General features: G+C 37.8%; 1 protein-coding gene across 1 annotated transcript in view; it reads left to right on the top strand.

The window, feature by feature from the left end:
- LOC140231458 (3-phosphoinositide-dependent protein kinase 1-like) overlaps window positions 1-26,663 on the top strand; it is a 54,062-nt gene that overhangs the window by 1,695 nt on the left and 25,704 nt on the right. Inside the window, exon 2 of the mRNA XM_072311587.1 lies at window positions 26,286-26,531. Within this exon, the coding sequence (XP_072167688.1) occupies window positions 26,286-26,531 (246 nt within the window). The remainder of the gene's footprint in view (window positions 1-26,285; window positions 26,532-26,663) is intronic.

Raw genomic sequence — 26,663 nt, 5'->3', positions numbered from 1 at the left:
AGACAGATTTTTCTGTAATGTGCATCTACACATCTATGTACACAATGTACCTAAAAGTGAGTTTTGGAGATCTGCACTTGTGACTGCTGTTTGATTGAGGAGTTTGTCGGGGGGGGGGGGGGGGGGGGGTTCACTCACATTTTCGGCAAGACTTCCGTATGTTCCCCCCCCCCCCCCCCCCCAACACAGACACACACTAACGTCAATTACGGTATGGTCGCCACTGCGGTAAGGTCGCCAGACATTCACATCGCATGTAACGCGCGCCGCGATCGGAGATCAGGTTGGGCGACGGATTTTCATCACTCTCAAAATACATTCGTAATTCACCTTTTTCCTCCGTAAAAACACAAATAATTTTAATCAAAATATATTTTACCATATGTAACAGGTGATAAAACCATTTTTAATGCGAGGATGTTTTTGATTTAGAATGGATTTCAGGTGGCAGATTAAGGGAGATTTTCAAACGCGGTGACCGACAATGCCTCCTTCATTGAAGCGTATGTATAACACACACGCTACATGTAATAATATGTGGCCGGCTAGGGGCGGCGAACTAATTCAGTGCCGATATTAGTTTGCCAGCCCGGACGTGCACAAGAATTACACACAAGTGGCGACCATACGGTAATTGATGTTAATAATTATATACCCATCACTTGCCAGATGCCTGTTCATCCCATCCATGCATACAAAGCTTGGATGATGTGGGATGGTATGGCAAAGTTATGTTAATTGGGGGGGGGGGGGGGGGGGAGGCATCCGGACATAAGAAAGTCTTTCCGAAGAAGATAATAATAATAAGAAGAGGGTTACATTGTATGTTTGAAGAATTTACTGTATCCAGGGAACAGAATTTTAAACAAGTAAAAAGAAATCATTTATACTTTTGGAACCAGACTGTATTATTGGTACAGTATTGTGATAACACCCTAATAATAACAATGCAATTGAGCAGTGCATGATTGTGACTAGGCATAATATTATACATTTGTGCAATGTATTATCTCATTTCTTAATCCTGATGTTCACAGCACTTTGTGATGCTTAGATATTTTTGTTTCACAGGAGAGTTTCAGAGAGACTGAATGTTTTTTTCCACTCCTGTTTATTTTTTTTCCCCTAGGGAGACTTTTCCTGTCATGACTCAAATCATGTACATAGTAGATTAGTACATGTAACTCTTGATACTTGGCACAGTATTTGGGGGACCCAGTTTATGTACATCTAAGGTAGTACTATGCTTACCTGCTGGGTTGTAGGAGAGTGTATTTTATTTCCAGATTCTTATATTTTGTTTCTCTGAATTCTGTACTCGGAGGATGACATTTTGAGTAAAAATAACACAACAAAGTCCTGAAGATTATGAATTTGGCAAAATTATGTGAATTGTTTACTCTGACACTTGGAAAATATCCTTCAAGTCAACCCCTCTAAAAAAAAAAAAAAAAAAAATATATATATCTGGTAGCATGTTGCAAAATTCAAATCGTATTACAATTCTTGAGACAATTTTCATCATGGAATAATCAATGTCTTTCATATCTTAGTCATAGAATGCATCAGAATCACTGTTTACACCCACGATACATGGTAGACATTTGTACTAAGTAGACAACAAAGAGGAAAATGGCAAATGAGGACCAACAAATTTTGTAATGTATGGTAAAAGATCTGACATGAACATTTTGAACAATTAACACAATAAAATCTTGTTGTAAATGTTAAGGCCTAAATCAACATCTTCTAAATCTGAGGTGAAATGTGAATTTCTTTGCATTTCCACATTTTAATTTTGTGTCACGTTTTTGGTGATTTTGGCTGATACAACGCTTAGTAAAGCTAGTCTACGGTGTCCTGCGCGTACAGAATGCCATTATTATGCACTATTACGCATGGCCATTATTATGCCATTTACCTGGTTGAAGGACAGTAAAATACAGTAAATAACAAATCTATTCACTATTTACCCAAATATTCTATATTCGTTGGATAGGAGGGGAAAATGTTAGCTACAGCAAGTGCAGGATCACATTGTGGTCATTGTTGTACCTTGCATGGTGTCATTGGAATCTATACCCTTGATGACATTTTCAAGTTACAGTATACCCTGGTACAATGTCATAAAAGTCATACATGTACTCAAACTGAAGTCACAATTTAATTGGCATTGATGCTGAATACTGAGTCCATCAAAGTCATATCTTTCATGATGTCATTAAAGCCAAATTATAGCCTGTATGCTGGCGTTGATACAGAACACTCACCATTAGATTATACCGTAGGGCCATCTGTGATGTTGGCATCAAGAACATCATCTTCAAAGTCACTTTCTTCGTGGTGTAATGGGAACTATACCCAGCTGGCAGCTGAAGTTACTAAAGTTAAATCCCTGTGCGTGGATCCATTTAGACCGGTCCTATTGCCTTGCCTTGAAATATCTTCAATGCCAAATCTCTTGTGCTGTCCATGATGCTGAATGCCGTGATGGGAGTTTTGAAAGCCATGTGTTGTATTTGGTGTATATGTCTCTGTCTTGTCAACTGTAATGTTTGTTTGTGCAGGGCCCCCAGTAAGAACAGTACTTGCCTACTGAATAAATAAATAAATAAAATGCTTGCATGATGTCCATAACCCAAACCATTTGTGATGTCAAGAAAGTCCTGCCTTGCATTATGACATCATTGAAACTTTACCCTGCATATAGTCTCACCAACCCCAAAGAATCCCTGGATGTCTTGATGGCATCATCTTTCTGGTATCGACATCACTGCTCAAGGTTGTCTGCAAGGCACAAAATCAATTTTAAAGCCACATCCACTGTGATGTCTTCAAAACTTTGCTTACTTCCATTTTCCACAACCTACATGTACACTATACAGTTATTATCCAAGTTGAACATCCATGATGTCATTGAAGGCATTATCCTTTGTCATTACGCCCAAACGAACAAAAACAAAACCACTACTGTTCTTGAAGCCAGTAAAGCCAATGCTGTATCTGTAGCACAATTTCTTCAAAACCCGGCCTTCAAGATGTCATCAGAGCCATACTTGGCGTCACGGTCCTTGCAGTTGATAACTCAGAACAAAGTCACAAAAAACCAACTTCAGGATGCTGTCAAAGCCGTTATATACTGGTACTGCATAAGTTACTGTATGAAGGCTTGCAAGTTTGCTGAATGCTGTTCATGCTGCCATCCTGTGTGATGGAGTCATTGAATATGATGTGAAATACCTCATGAGATTTTCTTTGTTTACGTAATGCAGTCGAAGTACCATAATACCGGTAGGTCATTTAGATAAATGTCTTCGAAGGGATACTGTACTTTGTCTCATCAAAGACATATATTCCTGATGTAATACTGACATAAAAAACAACAACTTGTATGAAGTCTTTGAAGTATTTGAAGGCATGTCCTTGAGTCAGTCATCAAAGAGACATGCACTCCAGATGATATCACCATAGCTGAATCCCTTCTATGACATCATCAATATCATGCCCCTGAGTGGTTATTATGATGCCATCAGAGCCATGCCCTGCAAGCTACTTGTATCAGTGAAGGCACACAATACATTTTAGTGAATACAATCTAGATGTCCTTGATGTTATACATTTCATGTGTACATTATGTAGATGGAAATGTAATTAGGATATGTAGAAGAGGTGTTTCCCTCTGGCTCCCATTTTTCTTTTGAGGGTGGGAGGTGGGGGAGGGGGAGCAGAGCATAAAAATGAAGTGCTACCTTCCTACTTCGTAAATTACCTACACCTACGGTGCATGCACTTTCAAGAACCCTGTATGGTTTACAAACTAGTTTCATGCGTCTGTCTGCTACCTTTTGCTGCTAAAGCTTCCAAATGTGTGCCTATTTCATTCCTTTGTGAGACCTGTTGTCATATTGACTTGCAATGCAGCATTTTGAAAGCAAAAGAAAGCTCTAATTTCTGTCATTTTTTTTTCTGTCATAGAGGAAAGACCTCATGCACAATTTCCAGCAGACTTTAGTTTGTCAGTGCATATGTCTGATAAATGATTTGAGAAATAAAAACTTGTGAAATAATGATAATATGTTTATTTATTTTGAAACAAAGTATATTTCTATACCATGTACACACTGTACAGTGTTGTTTTTTTCTTGTACAAAATAAACAGTCTTATTCTATTCAACGTAATTAAAGATGTTAATGCTGCTGCAGTAGGGAGTAAGTATTGATGGTCAGCTGTATGACAAGTCAAGTAGAACAGAGAATCAAATCAGCTTTGTGCTTTTGATAGTCTCAAAAGTTTTTGAGATAGCCATTTGTATTATCTTGCTTCAACATCTTCTACATGTACATGAGGAGGTGTTGTAGCTGTAGATAGGACAAGCCGTACTATCACTCTCAAGGTCTGTGGTTGAAATCCTTTAGCTGTGGTGGTTGTGTCCCTAGGCAAAGCACTTTATCCTCCCTTACCTCTCCCAAAGGGTGATTGTTGCTTTCTTACAAGCATTCATTTCTTCCTTTACTAGTTACAATTGTACCTCGTAAAACAAATCATGATTTACAGTGTACAAATAGTTTAGATTAGTTCAGATTTTAATCCTGGTAATCTTACTTCTCTATGTATATATACTTGTATGTAATATCAGTAAAGGCATCACAGAAATACACTTAGTTTTGTTAATAGGAACAGGACAGCTTCATAATTTGATCAAGCTGAATCAGACTTGGCAGCTGGCTTTATAGAGGGTGTGCTATCCAATCATGGATTGAAGATAAAGTTTGAACTGCCATTATGTCAGGCATTGGTGCACTTTAGTTGTACAGATGACCTACAACATACTCCATGCAGTGTTTAAAAAACAAAAACAAAAAAAAAAAAAAAAAAACCGAAGGTGCACAATAAAGAGGGGCTCAGAACTGTGGACCTGAAGATTGAGGTGTAAGTTCCTTTCTGATGATCACATACTGTATACGCCATATATTTCGCGAGTCTAAATTTTCGCGAATCGGGAATTCCCGACGACTTCGCGAGTGGTTAAATTCGCGATCTTGGAGTCCCGTACGTAACGGAGTAGAATACACGCGTACGTCATATTTACATCGGGATCAGAGTCAATATTTTCGCATGTCTTTAATTTCCTGAATAGCACCCGACTCAAGAAATTCGTGAAAAATTCGGCGTATACAGTAATTTGCAATTGGACATGAAGTTGTTGGAAATTACAGTAATCTGATGGATCTATGAATGGATGGAACTTTAATTCATCTAGCTGGTATCTGGTGATGAAATATGAAAAGAGAGAGAGACATATGATGAGATATATCTGTCATGTCTGTAGTAGGTCAAGACATTTACTTATCGTCATGTCACAGAACGAAAGGAGATTATGAAAGAAATCATGGCAACTGGACGTGTGCAAAAGCTATTCCTCTGTGAGCTGCCAAACTTCAAAATTATTTTTCTCTCCTTTCTCAGTCTTTGAATGTGAATCATTTCAAATCATCATCATGAGTACTTTGATACAGTTGACACATGAGTCTTGATTTGATTCAGTGATTAGGTGCATGAAAAGAGAATTTGCCTTTAAATTGATAAAAACCTGTGCTCAATTATGCATGCAGCATTATAAAGGCAGTCAGTAGCTAACAGAATGTGATGAGTGGATATTTACTGTTCAAAGAGGAGGACTTCAAATTGTAGACCCGTGACAAGGAGATGTGCACTGGTACGTCGTGCAGTAGTTTGAAAGTCAGAAACAGATCTGACATGACATTGATTCTGCCCATAGCAGCACAGCCAAGCTGTCTGTATTACAAAAGGCATTGCCCTGATAGCTGTGACGCTTCTGTCATCAGCTCAAATGCTACTCACAAAGCAAGTACAATTTGATCGCCATCAGAGTCTTAAGTGTACTCTCAATTCAATTATTGGTGTCCCTGGGCTGTAACTTCGTGTATGTCTGACATCATGGACATGCTACTGCTCCTACGAATGAGGGCCTGTGGTGTTGGTTATTGAAAAAGGTATTTGATGATGCTGAGCGCGTCAACGAAATCCTTGATGCCACGCCGTGAGGATGTTGGGATGGAGATGGGATCGTGCCAGCGAGCCAATGCTCGTGTTTTCTACCCAGTGCGCTAGTGACGTCAACAATTTCAGAAGATATTAAGGTGTGTGAGTTGATTACTGTGGCTGTGTGCTCTGCTTGTCTTAACATGACTTTTGTTAAACACTGAGGTTTTAGTTTATTAGCTTCATATCTTTTTCTTTAATAGCTTCTTTTCCTTGGTTGTAGGTTCCCACGTCAGCTGCAACCATTAACAATTTACAATCATTATAAAGCGTGTTAGGGGTCCCATGCAGAAATTTGGTCACCACAGCTTTTAAAATGATTCATTTAACAAGTCCCAAGTAATATGAGCACATTTTTAAGGCTGTTTATATGTTGGAAATTTGACACATTACAATTTATGTTTGTAACCCTAGATGATGCATGGTGTATGTCTTTGGCGTTTTCCCACAGTAGAAACATACAGTGGCTTCATGCTATTCCCATTTATTATTGCCACCTACAAGCACATTAACTATCTATGAATGTTATAAAATTAAGGAGGGTTTTCCAAATAAGGTTAACGGCTTGTAAATTTTAGTACCTGATCTCTCAAGTACCTGTATCTTATATCAGAAGACGTAGTGCATGCTAGGAACAACAATGTGACATTATTACAGTAATTGGTTTTGTTATAAATCTACATAGATGCACTACATAAGAATTCCACCATTTTGTTTATTAGAATGATAATTTCCGTCTTGGTACAGATCTTGCCTTCATGAACATATTTTTCTTTCCAAAGTTATTTTGATTATATATAGCATTACAGCTGAATATCAAACTAAAATATCCAGGACTCGGAGGTAAACAGGCAACATTGGCATGAGATGAAAACATGTACAAAGGTGAAAACAAGGGACAAAACATATTGAGGGAAAAGAAAGTGAAAAATAAGATCAAGTGTTTGAGAGAAAATAAACCTTGAATTCAGTGTGTGCAATGTCTGAAGCAAATGATGTTTCTCAGTATGTAACTTTATAATCTTATGATACTTTTGGCATTTATGCTTCATTTACATGCACATGCATGCACACACACACACACACACACATCTTTATGTGTTTGTCTCATCTCTGAAAAAATATATCAAAATATATTATGTGTGTGTGTGTGTGTGTGTGTGTGTGTTTGTCTTTTTTCACCACCTGAGTTGAAAACAAGTCTTCCATCAGACGGGATCAATGTGTTTATCAGCACAGCTGTGCTTGTTCAGACCTCGTCCAACTCTATGGATTTTTAGTCTGTTTGTAACATGTGTGTGTGTGTTTGTCTGTGTGCACATGTTTTGCAGTAACGGTACACTGTAGTCACACCCATTGCACCACAGTACCAAAGTACCTATAAAAATATCTTATTTTTCCTCTCAGCTGTGTACAAAGATTGTATGTGTGCACTGTATATATATATGTGTGTGTGTGTGTGTGTGTGTGTGTGTGTGTGTGTGTGTGTGTGTGTGTGTTTGCATTGTTAGTGCATGTGTATCTGCTTGAAATGCTGAACAATTTTGTACTCTATCATGCATACACTGTAAAAGCAAGTTAATTTCATTTATACTGCAAATAGAAAATTGATCATGCTCTTTGTCTTTAACCCGTTGAGGACAAGTCCCAAATATACTCGGGCAGGTGTCTGACTATGGGAAATGTGTGTTGTAGCAAAATCAAATAGTTCTCAACAGGTTAAAGGAGACCTCCGGATGATTTTCAAATTTTTACATTTAAACATGTATAAATTAGTTATACTGGGTACAGAGTTTCAGGATTTATAATGATTGGGATGAAAAATAAGAATGTTTTCGAAGTTTATAAGAAATTGCAATGAACAAGGATGATGACATGGCAGCCTCACCATAAGAATGCATGAGATGTGGCTCAAGGAAGCGCACAAAAGAAGAAGGCATGCATAGATTACACACAGGTGAGCTTGCAAGCATGCGGTATTGTAATGGAATGACACTGCTACATTTCTGAGATATGTGAGGCTCCTATGTCATCATCTTTGTTCAGTGTAATTTGTTTAAGGTTTTTGAAAGTACTGTTTCTCTGCTTAAGAACCACAATAAATTCTACAAATCTATACATGAAGCTGTTGATTTATGTACTACATGATGTGAAATTATGAAAATCGTCCGGAATGCCCCTTTAATACCATTATTCATTCATAATGATAGATCTACTAAATATGCTGCAGATCAAAAGCATTCTTGAATGCAAGCAGCTGTTTTTGGAGCATCCACGTATGTGAAGAATAGGAGAGTGAAGGAAAACTGTTTTGACGGGTAATCTGCGGTTATACAAGTAGGTGCTAATTGCGACTACATGTGTATATAAAGACTAGCAGCACGTCAGCAAAAATAAGTGGATGTGAGCCTTGGCCTCAGGCTACACACAGACCAGCATTCTTTTCACCACCCCCCCCCCAATACTCTCAGCTCACTGACTTTCCCACAACATGTAATGCAAGCGGCCGGGCTTACCATTTGGGTACATCATGCAAGCATGACTTCCTCTGAAAAGGACTGTGTCACCTGTGTTTCACACAAGGGTTTAGAGGAGAAAATACTCCTGGTTCACACCAAATTCAGGAGACTAAAATCAATGATTGCAATGCGATGCACTCCTTCTTTTTCTCAAAAAAACCCCTCAAAATTGATGACATGTAGCTGCTCTAATCAGAGTTCACAGTTTAAAACCACTGTTTATTCCTCACTGACTGCTCAAGGAATGTTGACCAACTTCCCTGCTTTTCCAAATGTTGCTATCTAATATACAGGCAGTGATTGATTACAATGAGTCGAAATTCTGGATTATTGCTTTTCATTTGTACCTTGTGAGCTATTGCAGTCATTCATTTTCTGGCGTGTGGCATGTGTCGTGTCATTTGTTGTGTGTAAACCTTAAAAAAAAATACTTTTCAGCTTCTCCTTGAAAACCCAGTGATATATTACCAACCTTGGGACTTGCACTCGCAATAAGGTCTCAAATTTAGGATAGAAATTTTATTCAAATGGCCACCAGCCCATCCCAACTGCCAAATTAAGGAATCTTTTCAATCTTTTCTGAAAAAATCAGAAGTGATAGAGCTAAGTTAATGCTCTGAGTAAGTATGTACATTGGTGTCTGTAGTCTTCAGCTTGTTCATGGCTTTTCACATTCCTTAGAGGTATATGCTCAACCAAAGATGCCAAGGTTATTTAAATCTAATCCTTAGCTTCGTAGATATCTTCATTCCTCATAGGGCTGAAACATACTGTAGCACAACCCAAGAAAGCCTGGTAAAAATGCAGGCCCTCATCAACAGATAATATACTTGTATATGTGCAGGTGTGTAGTGGGATGTAAAGTAAATCTTGGACAATCAAAAACACCATCATGACACCTTCAGCTCAAACGGATGTCGTACTGTGTGTGATATTACCCTACAAGTACAAAATCATGAAGCAATACAAGAAGTTAATATAACTGTCAGCCTCAGCACAAGTACTTGAAGATGTCTCAGATAGTGGCTGGTTGTTACTTGGAAAAGTACCTCCCGTTGTGCATACTAAAGGTATATCCTGGTTCAAGCGTAATAACAATGTATGGGCTTCAGATCTTGATGATTTCTTTGAATTTTAGTTTTTGGTTCAGGTTCAGCTAGTGTAGTTCAGAAAATGCCTTCTATTCTTGGGACACAAATTTTATGCACAAACATACAATGTCTTGTACATACCTATACAGTGTAAATCTGAGACAAAGGTCTGTGTAGGACCTACAATGTACACGTATATGACATGGTATTGTTGGAACAGATCGCAAACACCAGGATGTAATTCTCACACTAGATTTAGCTATCTGGCTTGCTATCTACCTTCACTATTCAGTTCTGAGTAAACAACAGTTCCTTCTATCAACCCTGCTTTTTCCCTGTCTCAGTTCTTGTTTTTTATTGTTTTTAGTGAATACCTGTAGTACTGACATGCCAATACTAGACAGTCTCTTGTCTAAGATAAGACGAATCATCAATGCTCTGCGCTGCAGTGCAATCATTTGGTCATGAAATGTATCGGATATGTTGTGCGTTCAACACTCCCTGAAGTGTACAGTACCGAACCGTACCATGCCAAAAGTGACCGCTTCCTGATGTGCTCCAAAAATGTACCATACCAGAAATTGGCATGAGAAGAATGCAAAGCGAATGCGAATAAGAATGTAACATGCGCTACGTCATAATGCGTAGAGTTGATTCTCTTCGTTTGGGACACCTGTATTTAGCGTAAGCGCACAAAGTGCATGATCTGTTGTTACGAATCGAGATCTCTCTGACACAACAAAAGTAATTCATGAGGTACACTATGGTATCTCCATACAAACGTGCACAGTGCTCAAACGTCCCCTATTCAGCATGGTATGGTACGATATGGTTCGGTTCTGTACAGTTTGGTTCACTTTTGAGCACTCGAACACAGCCTTAGTCTCCTCTGTGACCAGCTGCAATGACATTCCATCTACAAGCTGTATGACACTGTGCGTAAAATTACATACATATCCTGCACACTCGTAATGGAGGAAGTCAATACAATTGTGTACATGTACATGTAGAAAGTCAAGCTAAGTTCCACCTACATCCAATCCTTGATGTCACCTTGTTCATACAGCAGACATGCACCCAAAACTGAGCAAAACTCAAATGAGAAAACACTTCAGGATGGCAATTAGACAAATACGACTTCGCAGATTGGTTCCAGATTGATTAAGTAGAAAATAGAGTTATCAGTTTGCTTTCAGACTGACTAACAAGTAGTTTAACTTGATTGGCATGAAAGTATTTGTAGGCAGGTCTAAAAAATTAGTTCTGCAGTAAGTGTGAAACCCCATCATTGAAATATTTTATTTTGTACAGTGTACATATCTAAAACCAACTTCAAACTCCAAAAACCCACTGTAATGTTAAAGGGGAAAATCCGGTCCAAATATAAGTTAGCCTGATTAAAAGAATAAAATCTTACGAGTTCAGTGGTAAAAATTTCACTGAAATCGGATGAAAAATAAGGAAGTTATGACATTTTGAAGTTTTGCTAATTTCTGCAATAACAATTCAATGGGGTGAGCTACGGTGTAACCGTGTCACAACGTCATAATTTTCCATTGATCGTGTAAAAAAAAAAATGATGAACGGAAAAATGTCAGTGAAGTCTGAAACATGATTTTATTCCAGATTGAATAACTTAAGAATAAGGGAGTTCATGGTTAGCGCATGTCTCATTTGACCCCTACACCACAGACTTTCAAATAATAATAAGTACAGCATTTGTAATGCGCCTTCGATCTAGTATTCTATTCTGAGGCGCAGAGGGATGTAATTATAAAAAGAATAGCATACATCGTAGCGTGTACATAAGAAGGTTGAAAAAGAAGAAGGAGATAGATAGAGATATACCCCAATGAACAATTCGTTGAAAATTCAATCAAAACAAGATGCAAACATATGTGATTTCAGAAGCTTTTTAAATGTTTCAATGGTCTCTGCTGATCGGATCCTCAGTGGAAGAGCATTCCAGAGAGATGGGGCTGCAGAAACAAAGGCTTTTTCTCCGAGAGTCGAGATCGTTCTTTTAACTGTTAATTGTTTACTATGACATGAACGGAGATTTCTGCCAGGGACGTATTCTGAAACAAGGTTTTGCAAATATTTTGGAGCTGAAGAATGTACTGCTTTCCATGTATGAAGAAGAATTTTAAACCCTATCCAAATAACATGGAAAGGACCTGTGACAGAGCATTTTTTGTTGAAGCATGCCACCTTTGTAATCAATGTCAATGAAATGCGTGTGCAGCTTTTGTTAAACATTATTGATGAATCACTTTCACCCGTGCATTCTAACAAGGTGAGACACACAACTTTACATTCTAAATCCTCATTTGCCTAAGGATTCTTTTCGTTTGAAGGTCAATGGCAAATACACAAACATTCTCATTTGACCTTTATTTTGCACACGCGCAAATAGCAACCGCGAACTCCCTTATAGTGATCAGTCAGATATACCAGGATTTGAGCCTCGGGCATAATTGTGTTTGAGTGAAAAACTGGAAATTTAAAAATTTAATGTACAAACTATATTGCAAGTTGTGAGGGTATGACACGCCCACTTTGCCATTTGCATGTACATTCATATTGACTGTTGCAGAACTGTTTCCTGAAAAATTAGCGAAACTTCAAAATCTCATAGTGTAACATCTTTATTTCTTACTCGATTTTGATCAAAATGTTACCATCGAACTCATATTATTTTATTCTTTCTTTTCAGATTTACTTATATTTGGACTGGATTTCCCCTTTAACAAAGAGAAAGAGAAATCGGCTGCTTACTAACTGTATTACAAACAAACAAATCAATTAATTAGAAGATTTAGCAAAGAAGAACAGAAGGTCTTGGAATAAGAGACAAAGATCAAGAGTCTGTATACAAGTTGGATGTATGGAAGACCATGTTAAGCCACTCCTCGGTATCATGAAGAGGTTTTCTGCAATGAGAGCAAGTCTTTACTGACCTATTTCTACCCTCTCTATATTATGATTAATGAAATTCATAGCATTTCATATAAAAGTATTATTTAATATCATATTGTAATGAAATTTCTGCCATTTTGCTTGTTTGATTTAAATCCACGTGTAAATGAGACAAAACGTGGAATAGAACAGTCTCTTTAGGCAAATAGACATCTAAACCAAATCAAGAAAGGGTCTCTCTACCCTCCTTTACAAGCCATAGATGACTTGATATGAAATATGACACACGCTCCTCCGTTGCCAATTTAGGGATCTCCAGGTAAAGAGTGCAAATTGATAGGGTACAAGAGGGCACTTTTCCTTGTTTTGAAGCATATCATGTTTATAATGCGTGCAAAGTGCTCAAAATCAAAATCTTTTCCTTTGCTTTGTCTGTCTGGTCTGAGCTGCTGCAAAGGTGTCGGGAAATTTGATATACTGTTCAACTTGTGGAAGTTTGATATATTTAAATATTGTAGAACTTTATTGGCTGAGAATTTTTGTTTAGAAATGATGTTTCTAAATGGATCAAGAAATCATACAAAAGTTTTGAAAATTATGCTGTCACTCCAAAGTGTTTTGTTAACAATACCATGGTAGTGAAATATTTTCATGCCTCTGTTTAGAATGTTTCAGTCAAATACGGTTAAATACGGGGAAAGCTGGGTGTGGTTTAATCTGGGCCCCGTTGCAATAAAGTGGAAACTAAATCAAACCAAATGATGAACCCATACAATTATAGTTGGGACAGATTCAAATAAGATCTGGTTAGGAAGGATGTATTTCTAATTGTAGAACCTGGCAGGGCGGGTGAAAGGTGTTGTTCCCAAATGGCTTAGTAAAACAGTTCCTAACTTCTAAGGACTGACATATCTCAAAATTGTCACAAAGATCAATTGAAATTGAACTTGGGATTGATTTCAGAGCTTAGTGAAACATCCCCCTGGTCACTCCCTTCTCATCAGCTTTGTTACATCATAATTCACATATTTAAAGCATTTTTAAGACCACATTCTACTTTCACATTCAATTTTCAAAATGTTTTAGTGACCCGGGTAGCATGTATATGGAGGATGCTGTTCAGATTGATTAAACTACCAGAAACATTGTAACACAAAGCCAAAGAGGCTGTTGTTAACATCCAGCTAGTCTTCTTTATTATGCAAATGGCATTCCTTACGTTTCAATACCACACATCTAAATCAGGGTTAAAGTTACCCCAAAACAGACGAAAGTCAGACAAAAAGGTGTGTAGACAGTGATGTCTTTCAAAAGGCTACTAATACCTGTAGATCCAAAGGAATGTGCTAGTGAGAGCAAAATTTGCATATGAATTATTTCTTCACATGGTGGGGGGGGGGGGTGAGGGGCAGGGATTACCTTTGGAAGGTACGTTCAAGGAAATTATATGATTAAAGGGATTGAGCTGTCTCGGCTTTTAATGAGTGAAAGGATTCAGACTCTGATGAAATTGTAGGTTCTCGTTTTGTTGATGAACATGTGGATTTATGTACACTTACAGATATGTACATCCATATTGAAATTTGTTTTTATATGGGGGTATCAGTGAGTGAAAGATGTCATTAGATCTTTACTGCCCTTGAGCTCTATGCCCCAACTGGCAGTTGAAGTTGAAAAGATTGTTACCTGGGTTTAGGCTGGGCAATTGGGATTCAGAGGATGCTGGTCTCCATAAATTTGCATACATTTTACCCGTATGTTTGTGATGATTAAACAGATTTACATGCATACTTAATTTCAGCATCCTGAGATCATGGAGCAGCCTCGATGCTTTTTCGAGTGTAAAAGAAGAAAGGCACTTAATCAAAAAATTGTAAATGATTTTGTACCTGGTACCAAATTTGACTAATGTTGCAATAACCATAGCATTTTTGATTAAATTAATTATTATTAAATATTAAATTATAATTAAAATATTAAATATGATTAGATATTATTTAATTAATTAAAAGGTAGTAAGGTGGTGAAAGTGGCAGGACTTCTACATCTTTACACGTGTACATGATACAGTCTAGATGTGGGCTGCCATATTGGGAGACAGTATTGAACTGCCTTGTGTAATAGCACTACACACCTGGATGCCATAAAAGCTTGAGGTATCGTTTGTACCTGACATGCAATGAACCAGCTAAGTCTGTGTTTGTGTTTGTGTTTTTCTTCTTAAAATTCCATTCCAAGATCATCAGTCACGCTGTAGTAGGTGAAGCTCATGTATTATGCAATGTGTTTGGAATAATTGGCTTCCACTGACGTCAGTATTCTGCCATACCCCAGGAATTAGACTCGTGGTGAGCCTTATAAACAACTGACAAGGAGACTGAACGTTGTCGTAGAGTTATAAACATTTTTTTTTCTTTTTTTTTTTTGAGGAAATTTACCTAATGCTTGCATATCACAAAGCTGCCTCTCCCAATACATAATACAGCTGCCCTGGATGTCTGTTGTGTAATGTATGATGTTAAAAAAACAAAAAACAAAAACCCAAACAAATAAAACATAAGAATAACATTAGAATAACGCAGAATAGGAGGAATAGGATCAAATGAGAAATACAGTGCTCACCCGTTAATCGGGAACCGCTTTAGCCGAAACCTCGCTTAAGTGCTACAAAACTTGATGTAACAAATTTTTCACGTGTTAATTTTATCTGCTTAATCAGAATCTGGAACCACTTTATCGGGACAAATCTTGCTGAAACACTTCCATTGTTTTTCATTAATTTAAAAAAATAATGAATAAATCCTTAGAAAAAAAATTGCAGGGATTTCATTTACGTACAAGAAGGATTATTTTCTAACCAGTTCCCAATAGATTGTGCAAACTGTAGTCTAAACTCTTGCCGTTCTAAGGCAGTGAGACGTAGTTGCAGAGGCGGTCATCTTATCGAGTGTCGTCAGCTTCTACTCGTGCACAACAAATTTTACAGTGTACCACCCCGTCAGTGCGATACGCAGTCACCTTCCCCGCGTGCGGCTCATACTTGTTTACGCTCATACGTGTTTAAGTGTGGCAGCATAACAAGGGGAAATGAATATGAGAAAAATGTGTTTGTATGATCGTCGCAATCAGTGTCGTCGTAATGTGCATGTTGTTAACATGTTATAACAGCGTGTGGAAGTTCAGCATAGCTGCCTCTCTCATATCTATGCATTAATAAGGTAGGCATCGCAACATTTACATGTGCTTTGAACCCTGAAAAGGGGTTATTTTGTGGATCAAATGAATGAACGTTTGTTCCGATGATGCATTTGCCAAAATTATTAGACTGCTGTGTATTTTCCTATCGCTGTTTTGTGTTTATGTGACTTTTGGTAATTTGCTAATTTTGTCAGGGGTATTTTTATAGTATCATTATTACTATTGTTATTAACATGATAATTATCATTATAATTTTTTTTTTAATTACCGTTATTGTTATCGTCATCATCATCATCTTCATCTTCATCTTCATCTTCATCTTCATTACTACCATCATTGAATATTGCATCATAGCTCCTCCTGTGTTCTTCATCCTCGTACTGTCCCACTTCTTTTGGTAATCATTTATTTGCCCACATGATGTTTGTGTAAACTGTCCCAGTTTTTTGTTTTGGAGTTATTTTGTAATCATTCATTCGTACGCATGATGTTAAGTGTAAATATTATGTCATTTGACTACTTAATTGCCCAAGGTACCGAAGTCCATGACGCAAAGAGAGTGAACCCTCAAAATATTCAAAGAAAGAGAGAGAGAGAAGAAGATATATTCTAAAATCAGTACATGTACCAGAATAATTACTAGAGGAGATACATACAACCAAAGGTAATTACTTGCAAGATGTCAATATACATCTGCTTAGTACTGCCATTTTGCTTTTGTTTTTGTCTTGTTTTTTAACATCCAAATGTCACTGATATCCCTGAGAATCATCTATAAAGACAGGGTCTTCCTACATTGTTTGATATGGAGAGAGAAAAACATCTTATGTCATCACCTGTACCTTCATTGAAAGACCTCAAACTTGCCTCAATAGCCAGAGCTGCCAGGTCTCCCTGATTCTGCAGCCGGTCTCTCTGAAAATGTCAAAATCTGTTCATGTCTGAATAAGAGAATATTCAAATCTCCCTGATTTGGGAATTATTTTCGCCCATTGAAATGCATGTTAAACTCACAGATATCTTCCTGATTACTGTGTGGAATCTCCCTGATTTGGATGTGGGGATTTTGGGAGACCTGCAATAGCAACCTTTACATGTTTGCCTGGTTCAAGGATAGAATGGAGAAAGTTGGAAGAGGGATAGGAGAACTTGGGGTCTGAATCGTAGACCAAAGTGTTGGGGGGGGGGGGGGAAGGGGTTGGTAAGTGAGTGTAAACCCACTTGACTGACGGTGAGTCAGTGAATGTCATGATGAGGCTTGTTGGAACCTCCCGAATTGGCTGCTGATGACAGTGACAGTGTCATTGCAAGTTCTTAATTAGCCCGATTAGCTTGACTCACTTTGACGGGCTTAAATTTGTTTGTTCCTACTCGCGATGGCTATTTTTAACTCTCTCGCTCTTTCCTTTGGGGATGTGCTTTTTTTTTTTTTTAAATACCAAAACAGAATCGTTTAAAATATGTACAAGCCATCGTAACATGGTACTTGATTGATTGATTTGATTTAGGTCCGTCGTGTAATGCTCAATGCTGAAATCTCGTACCATTTTCTTACAGAGTAGTGCCCCCACCTTCTCATGAAGGAAGTTGGTGAGGGTTGGTCAAACAGAAAAGCATTTCGACCTTGAGATGGCAAAACAACGTATGTTGAAAATTCATGAAAATTGACTTAGTCACATATTTCAGCTTATTTTAGTATAATCTATTAAACTCTTGACCAAGTCTTGAATCAGAACCCATTCCATTACAGAGATATGATGCTCTCTCCCAGTGGGAATTGTTCAAATTTTGTTGGCAAAACAACTTAAGCATTGATATGCTTGCCCCTGTTTAACACACATTGAGCATGGACTTGGCAGAACAATGTATCTACACTTGTATGCAATATGTCATTTTGCCATCTACATGTTTATGCAGTAATAGGCTGCGCGCCGCACGCAGCTGCAGAAGCGCGTGCACACTGATGTTGTAGGACATTATACGCTTGCCCGTGAGCGAGACTTACGTTGTTTTGCTGTAGCAATGGCAATAGCGTGGTTAGATGTCGTGATGGCAAAACAGCATTTGTTTTGATTAAGTGCAAATTATTATAAAAATAAAGGGTCTAGTGAAATCAATTTGCACTCACTGCATTACTAATACTGTTGGGTAAGATATGAAGTGTTGAACGAAAACAGAAAAAGGGTTGTAGGTTTGGGAAACTTCAAACTCGATTTACTGGAAATAGTGTTAGATGTAGATACATTGTTTGCCATCTCAAGGCCGATGTGGCATAAGAATAGTGCATTATCATCAAGAAAGGCAGTGTGCATCATTTGGCCATTGCATATCCAAGATATTATTTTCTAGTAGTCAGTCATCTAACACTATCCAATATCATTATAATTTATACATGCTTTGATAGTTTGTATTGAAACACACTTCACACATGGGATAGTTGATAAATGCAATCTTTGACTCAAGCGACACCTGATTCTCGCAAGGGGTTAATGTGTGTTTTTTCAACTCACATGATTTTCAATATTGCGACTCTGTGAAGCTGTAATTCCACGTGTGAGTCTGTATCAACCCATGTTTTGGCATTTTTCTCTCCTATGTTGCAGTTGCCTGTCCATCAATTGTTCACACTTCCCAGTGAGTTACTGTGCATTGATTGGAAATTTTTAACATGGAAATGAACTGTGTAATGTACTACAGAATGAGCAAATGCAAATAAATGCATTATATGTGAATCTGTGTTGTCTACGTGTGTGTGTTATTACAAATGTTTATTGCAAATCATTGCTGTTTTCTTCATCCAATGTCTAATCATGGAGCTACTAACAGTCTCTGTTAGTACAATTGTAGCTCCATGGTCTAATTTAGACGCCATGGCCATGTATACCAACCTTGCCAGTCCTCATAATCTATCACATAATGGCACCCAGCTATCTGAACTTTGTTGTTTTCATGATTAAAATTAGAGTATATTCGGATAACAGAGACAAATAACAAAAACACTCCAGTTGTTGATTACATGGCTTTGTGTGGACACATGATATCTGTCATCATCCATTGTGGCACATGAACAAGCAAACCCTCTAAAAACTCCTCTGGATTCTGTATAATCGGGATTGAATGTTCACATTGGGTCTAAACTGACAGATGTGATATGCGGCCGAAAACAAGGAGGGCGATTGGAGCTGGGTGTACTACATGTATGTAGCCCCCAATATTGAGTCATTCAAGTTTGCATTCTTAAATTTACTGGACGACTCTGCCACTTTGACTCATGCGATTGAACTCCCATGGTTGTGTGAAAGGGACTAGATGCTGCATTTAACTCCACAACTTTGACTCAGGTAGATTTTGATTTGTACAGTGGAATCCCGTTATAACAAAGTCCTTGGGACCACCAGTTTTCTTTTGTTATATTGAAATTTCGTTGCAACCGAACAAATAAACAATAAAAATGCATATAGTTGATAATGTTGCAGCCTGTAAATTTTACTTCGTTGTAACAGGAATTTCGTTATAACCGTGTTCGTTATAACAGGAGTGCACTGTATTGTTTTGTTCTGTGTTTGTACGTGAATTCATGGGGAGGAATTGGGACTTTTCTTTTGTATCTGAGTGCAGAACTTTTCTAATCATGATGCAGAGTTTATGCTACATATTGGTAAACTTCATATTCCAGGGGGCCACGGCAATCATGTTTCAGGCCACCTAGGACAATTCAGAATGGATGTGTAACCACGATGTGGGACGGGATGTTCAAACATGACAGACCATGATTGCTGTGGATGACATGTCAGATTTTTAAACTGTCAAGAAGTTTGTCACGGCAGTCAACATGTCAGGGTGCTGATGAGAAACCTAATAGGCTGTAATGAATTTGGGTAAATGCGACAAAACGTGATGTCACATAGTATGGGCCGTAAAAAAAACTTTGAAGCGGTCCACGGTGGCACATGACGGGAAATATGTTGTATGTGTAGTAGTCTAGCCTGACCAGATGCCATGAGAGAATGGCATCTAATACTGTATACGTCATATTCGCGAGTCTATATTTTCACGAATCGGGACTTCCCGACAATTTCGCGAGTGGTTAAATTCGCGATCGTGGAGTCCTGTACTGAGTGGAGAAATGTGTACGCGTACGTCACATTCATATCGGCATCAGAGTCAATATTTTCGCATATTTTTGATTTCGCGAATAGCAGCTGACTCGCAAAATTTGCGAAAATAAACACCTCGCAAAATATTCGGCGTATACAGTAGCTCAATGTTTAATGTAGCAAGGACTGGAACGAACAAGACTAGAATACAGCAGGGGGAAAAAACAGGAGAATCTATCCCACCTACCGTACCCATGGTGCACTACATTTCGAGCACGGGGCTGCTGTGGCTGCCAGGAACATCTAGTGTAAACATTGCATACCTGTAACTCTTAAAATATTGATACTGTTTGGTGCAAAATTTAATGGTATTTTGCCCTTGGTTTGGGGCAGGGATGAGCACCAGATGCAGCTGTCCCTCTGGGGTTTGATATCAGAGCATCAATTTGTTTCTGTGAAAGTCACTCGTGTCATGTCTATTTGAACTTGTGTGTGTTGTATAGGAATTTGTTGTGTGTGTTTTTGTGTGTCTGTGCTTGTTTGTGTTCAGATGTGGTTACCAGTATCTGCCAACAAAGCGTACCTGTTATGGGATAGTGTTAGGTGAGTGTGCCATACTATGTGTGTGTGTGTGTGTGCGTGTGTGTGTGTGTGTGTTTAAACATACATAAATCTTGAAATATTGATACCATCTTGTGCAGAATTAAGTGGTAATTTGCTAGTGATCTCGAGCAGGGATGAGCACAAGATGCAGACGTGCATCTGGGGTTCATCAGAGCATCCATTTATTTTTGGTCTTTCTTTGTGTATAGACTATGAAAGGTGTGTGTGACTAGAAATTTAGTGATTACTTTCAGGGTACCTAAACAGCATGTTAATATTCTAAAAAGGAAAAAAACAACAACAAGGAAATAAGTTTGCATGTGCAGCTATAACATAGAGATTGTTTGTACAATTTCTTAATTTTTGCATTTGTTTGGGGGGGGGGGGGGATTTTGCCTACCTATTTTTGTTCTTTCAATTTTTGAAATAACATTTCGGACCTGAGGAACTGCACTGGTTCGTACCACTTTACATAAATGGGATTCACGAGTGAGTTTGAGGGGATTGATATTGTGCGAAGCTGACGTATGCAACAATCAATACCCAGACAAGTACCCTATTGCCCTTATTCAAAGGTATCTTAATCACTAATCACCCATAGAGTTGTAGCACCCACATACATTGAGAAACACCGGTGGTACATGTAGTAACTGTGTAGCTGGGTGGCTGTGGTTGTCTCTTGCAGTTGTTGTCTTCTAGGAGTGATTCCTTGCTTTATCTGGCGTTGTGCGTACTTCGCCTGATTGTGAAACCATACTCACGTAATGAGGTGATAAAATAACACAAACAAGTTGTTTTTCCCTGTTACCTGGAAAGTACATTTCCAGCAAGCATGTCATCTGTCAACTGGATAACTGGTTCTACCTCAACTCTCATATATATAGAATGGCACATGTATTAATACAATGTACCTACATGTGTGCGTCTACATTGTACAATGTTTATACCATCTATTCATACACTGTAATTTTGTCTTTATTTTTTTTTTTCTTTGGGGGGGGGGGACAGAGGGGGAGGCATCTTAAATGCAAATCACTTATATTTTTTTTTTTCCTAGGATATTATCCAAAGTTATCATAGAGATCATCTTGTGAATCTAAGAATATCTTAGGATATTATCCAAAGTTATCATAGAGATCATCTTGTACCGTGTAAGAGAAAGTATGAAATTCTGAGTTAGGATGAGTTCAGTGAATAAAAGCCCTCAGCCCAGATAGTCAAATATTACACTGATTGTAAATTTGTTTTGTCATTGCTAAGGGTGAGGAAGATCTGTGTCTCACGGAGTGAATAAACTTATTCTCCAAATCACCTAAACAGTGGCCATCAGAATGGTGATCTATGCCCTACATGGTCAATTTGACTTCAATAGATATATAAGCTACACTGTAGATTAGTTTCCATCTTAAATTTGACCTTAAATGAAGGAGTTACAAAGTTTTAGAATCACACTTGAGGAAATGAGATGAGATGAAAATGTTATCACCTGACATCAGAATTGCTTTTGAATTTACCATTATTGAAGTGAATGCACCAACAACAAATCTAGTCTTACAAAAAAAAAAAAAAACAGTGAAAGGATTTTGCTGACAATACAAACCAATGGCTTGCTTTCTAGGGGTAAGGAGATGGTGCCATTGTTTCATCTAATATACATAATATTTGATTGTGACTAATATTCTTGACTTAGGGAAAGCACGAGAAAGATGTTTTGTAACGCTCATATTTTTTCCCATTGTTGTTCAACCCACACCCTTTTATTACAATGTTTTTGTTTTTGTTTTATTTGTTTTGTTTTTCAACTAAAATCACCTTTATAATGCTGTGTAATTCACTGCAGAAAAGAAATATATTAAGTTATCCTGGTACCACACCCTAGCCTTAAATGAGTTATCTGACTAACCATCACCAATCTTTACTAGTACTTTGATAGCATTTTTAGAAAAGATGAAAAAATGCATTCATATTCTTAGATTCACTCAATGGAATGCTTTTATTTCAGAAATGATGATTCAAAAATGTTTACATGGGTTCATAATACCCCAATGGTGCACTACAGGTGAAAGGACCCATACTGCTGATCAAGAGCAAAAAGCCTCAACAATGGCAGACTATGATTTGCAGAACGTAGCCCCGGAAATAGCAAAATCAATATTTCACTCCAGAGAAGGGAATCATAGTGAAAAACAAATGAGAGAAAAGAAAAGGGAGGAAAAAAAAAAGATCAGTCAGCCTTGTATGATGTGATTTTCTTGACTCTTCATTAGTGACAGGGTACAGTATACTCTCACCAGGCTGCCGTTCAAGTTCCGGATGCTATTTATAATGCCTGCATCTTGTTTGTGACATTGCTTATCAATTCTGTCTGTCGGTCGGTGAAGGATCGCTCCAACTCATCGCACCTGGAAATGGGAAAGATTTTTCCAGCGAAGCGTGGCTCTTTGCTTTGAAAGCTTGAGCTGTCTTTGAAGTACATTGTATGGCCATTTTTTTTCCCTGCCTCTTCTGTTCATGGTAGACCTTTGTAAGACATCAAACGATATGTAAACAAGTGCTGTGTTTGAAAAATTTGTAATGATAGAAACTTTCAGTCAAATACGTATTTCAATATATATTGATACCAGGGTACATGGTACATGTTCAGTTATTGGAGAGAGAAGTACAGTTATTTTATAAAAGTTGCCATCCTACTGTAGAAGTGGAAATTTTTGTGGTGTTGAAATTTTTGTGCATTTCACACAACCTGGAACTAGCATGAAGATAAAAGTGTGCGAATATTTTTGCTTGCCATATATTCCAGTAGTTGATGTCTTGATTCCGCGGAATTCAAAACATGCGAAACTCTTCTTATCCGGCCAAGCGCGAAAAATTAGTCGCTCGAAAATATCCACTTTTACAGTATTTGAAGCTTGCTTAACTTTGCTCCCTTATTGTGACAGGTCCAAGTCGGATGAAGGAGAGAGGGAAAGACATTGTATATTTACACCGTCTGGTCCTCAAATGTACCAATGGTGCCTTCTTTTCCTTGAAAATGCTGTGCATGTGTATGTTGTCGAGTCGTTGTTGTGTGTTTTTTTTTTTGTGTGTGTGCATGTCTCTGTGAGTAAATGAATGTTTTTCGCTGTAAGCACTGTATGTAATCCGAGTGCATTTTTATTCAGCAAGTGATTTTTATATCAAATCTAATGTCATTAGAGCACGTAACGGAGGGTATCAATTAGATAATTGAGTTTACCAGGACCTTTCTTCAGCGTTTTACAGCCTTGTTCTATCCAATCTTCTTTCGCTTTGGTAACTCCCTTCCTCTCAGTGAATAGGAGATCCCTGGCAAATACGACGACATAGAATGCAATTGCTTATGCATGCTGGCTTGGAGTGAGCCTGTGAGACATTGCTATCAGGTAAACAGTGTCTCCGTGATGGGAAAACAGTGCACACTTTAAAATGCAAGGGGTTCATGTTGTGCGGGAGAACATTTATAAACAGTGACGGGGAGGGAGAATGAGATGGGCCGCTGCCCCAGTCCTGGATGAGTTCACAGATGGCTGGAGATGGGGAGTGGGTCAGGGAGAGAGGGAGGGAGAGAGATGGAGAGACAGAGAGTGACATAAGGCACCCAGAAAAAGGCAGACCAAAAGAAATAGATAGGTAGATAGATAGATAGATAGATGGATAGACAGATAGATAGATAAATAGATAGATACGCAGATAGATAGACAGATAGATAAATAGATAGACAGATAAATAGATAGATAGACAGATAGACAGATAGATAGATAGGTAGATAGATTGATAGATAGATAGATAGGTAGATAGATAGATAGATAAATAGATAGACAGATAGATAAATAGAAAGGCAGATAGATAAATAGATAGACAGAAAGGCAGATAGATAGGTAGATAGATAGATAGGTAGGTAGGTAGATAGATAGATAGATAGATAGATAGATAGATAGATAGATAGATAGATAGATAGGTAGATAGACAGGTAGACAGATAGATAGATAGATACTGTAGATAGATATATAGATAGATAGATAGATAGATACGTAGATAGATACTGTCGATAAATATATAGATAGATAGATAGATAGATAGGTAGATAGGTAGATAGATAGATAGATAGATAGATGGATAGATAGATAGATATAGATATATAGATAGATAGACAGATAGAAAGACATAGATAGATACAGGGGGAGATGTCTATGCAAATGAAAGAGAGGGAATAGAGAGCAGGGCAGGGAAAGAGACAGAGTAATAAAAAGAGATAGGAAGAGATGATTAGATAGAAAGAATTATTAAGGACACAATGGAGGAGGAGCGAGATATCATGAGAATTAGATATAGAAAAAAGGAATGAGGTTTACAAGATTATATAGACAAAGAGTATGATAGAATAGAGAGCTGAGCAGGGAGAGAAAAGAGAATGTCAAAGAGAGATAAGAACACATACATTGTAAATGAAATGAGATTGGAAATGAGGTTACAGGTTGAGATAGATCATAAAGATTACCAAAAAAAAAAAAAGGAGAGATTAAGGGAAAAGATGAGAAAGAAAAAGAAAAAAGACTGGTAGAAATAAAGAATGAAGCAGCAAAAGAGACAATGATATACATGAAGGAAGACAACAATACATTGAGAGATGGGGAGAGATACGGGCGGAAATATATAAAAAGATAGAAAGAGAAATAAATAAGTTGATACGTAATAGACGAGAAGACAACAGAAATTAGAGAATTGAACAGCAAGGGAGAACAAGTATGAGACAGAAGGAGAAAAAGTCTTGAAGAGATATTAAAGGGAAGATTCAGAAAGAAAAGGAACTGGAACTATATTGTATATTGAGAGGGAAGATGAGATTAGGTCAATGACAATGTAGAGAGAATTATAAAGATAGGAGAGTAGATCCACAAGTGGCAGAATTATGTGGGGAAACACAAAGAAATAGAGAAAAAAGGTAGAGGAAGAAAGAGATGTTGACAAAGAAATTATGATATACAATTGTAGGAGAGAGAAGAATGAAGAATAGATTGATGTAAGTAGAAGGTGAGGCAAATAGGGAGAAAGAGAAACATATCGACAGGTGTAGGAGTAAACAGAATGAGATGGACAAATGTAGCGTAAATGATGTATAGAGATAAATTGAAATATCAAATAGACCGAGATAGAAAGGAGATAGGAAGAAGGGATAAAATTATCACTGAGAGAGAGGGAGATAAGTATAAAATGCAGAGAACAAAGCAATTCATAAATATCTGCTTGCCTATAAATCACTTTTATAGACTTTGTCAGTGATGGAGATATCATTGTGCTCATTGACATGCCAAGTAATACAGTATTTCATGAGGTGATTATACACCACTTGTCAAAATCTGCAATGAAATTCAGCTTTTGAAATACATTGTTAACTTTCATTAACATTAGTGTAACTTGTGTACTCAAAGCTTCGGCTGTGAATTTAATAAAGTTTTGTGATATATATATCCATCGTGTTTTGCACTATTGGCAAGCTCATTAGCGTGTTTACATATTGAAGTACAAACTATGCAAACAATGATATTTTGTAAACTGATTTAAATCCCATGCATTGTATTTTTTCTTTAGCTGTTTGTTGCTGGTTTCGCTCGTAATAGAAGTTTTACCAGTGCAAGAATATATATTGTGTAGACGAGAAATCTGTTGCTGACTTACTCAGGAATAGATAAATATGTTATTTTGGAAATTTGTCGCAATAGAAAGTGGTGCTATTCTTATTGTCACATTCATTTTTGTTGTTTTTCCATATTTATAGACGGATTGTAATAAGCACATCAGCCATACATCATCGGTGAGTCGGTCATGTCACCAAGAAGCCATGTCCAAGGGCGAGACGCAACCGCAGAATATCCCCCGCTCTAGCCGGCCAGCTAGCGGGGGCAGCTCCTTCCCCACCAGTCCCCAGTCAGCCTCCTCTCCCAGCGACGCGGCGGCGCGGGTGAAGAAGCAGCGCGCCGACTTCAAGTTCGGCAAGATCCTGGGGGAGGGCTCATATTCAGAAGTGAGTTGACTCCAAATCGGGACGTGATTTCTAAGAATGCAATGCTGGTTGTCTGCCACTGAAGAGATTTTCTGTTGTTAAGATGAAAGACTTTGATTTATCATTTATTTAAACTCAAAGCAAGATGATTGC

The sequence above is a fragment of the Diadema setosum genome, chromosome 8, assembly GCF_964275005.1.
Source record: "Diadema setosum chromosome 8, eeDiaSeto1, whole genome shotgun sequence".
NCBI classification, from domain to species: domain Eukaryota; kingdom Metazoa; phylum Echinodermata; class Echinoidea; order Diadematoida; family Diadematidae; genus Diadema; species Diadema setosum.
Note: the sequence above shows the minus strand (reverse complement) of the source record. Positions and strands in the feature narration are given on the sequence as shown.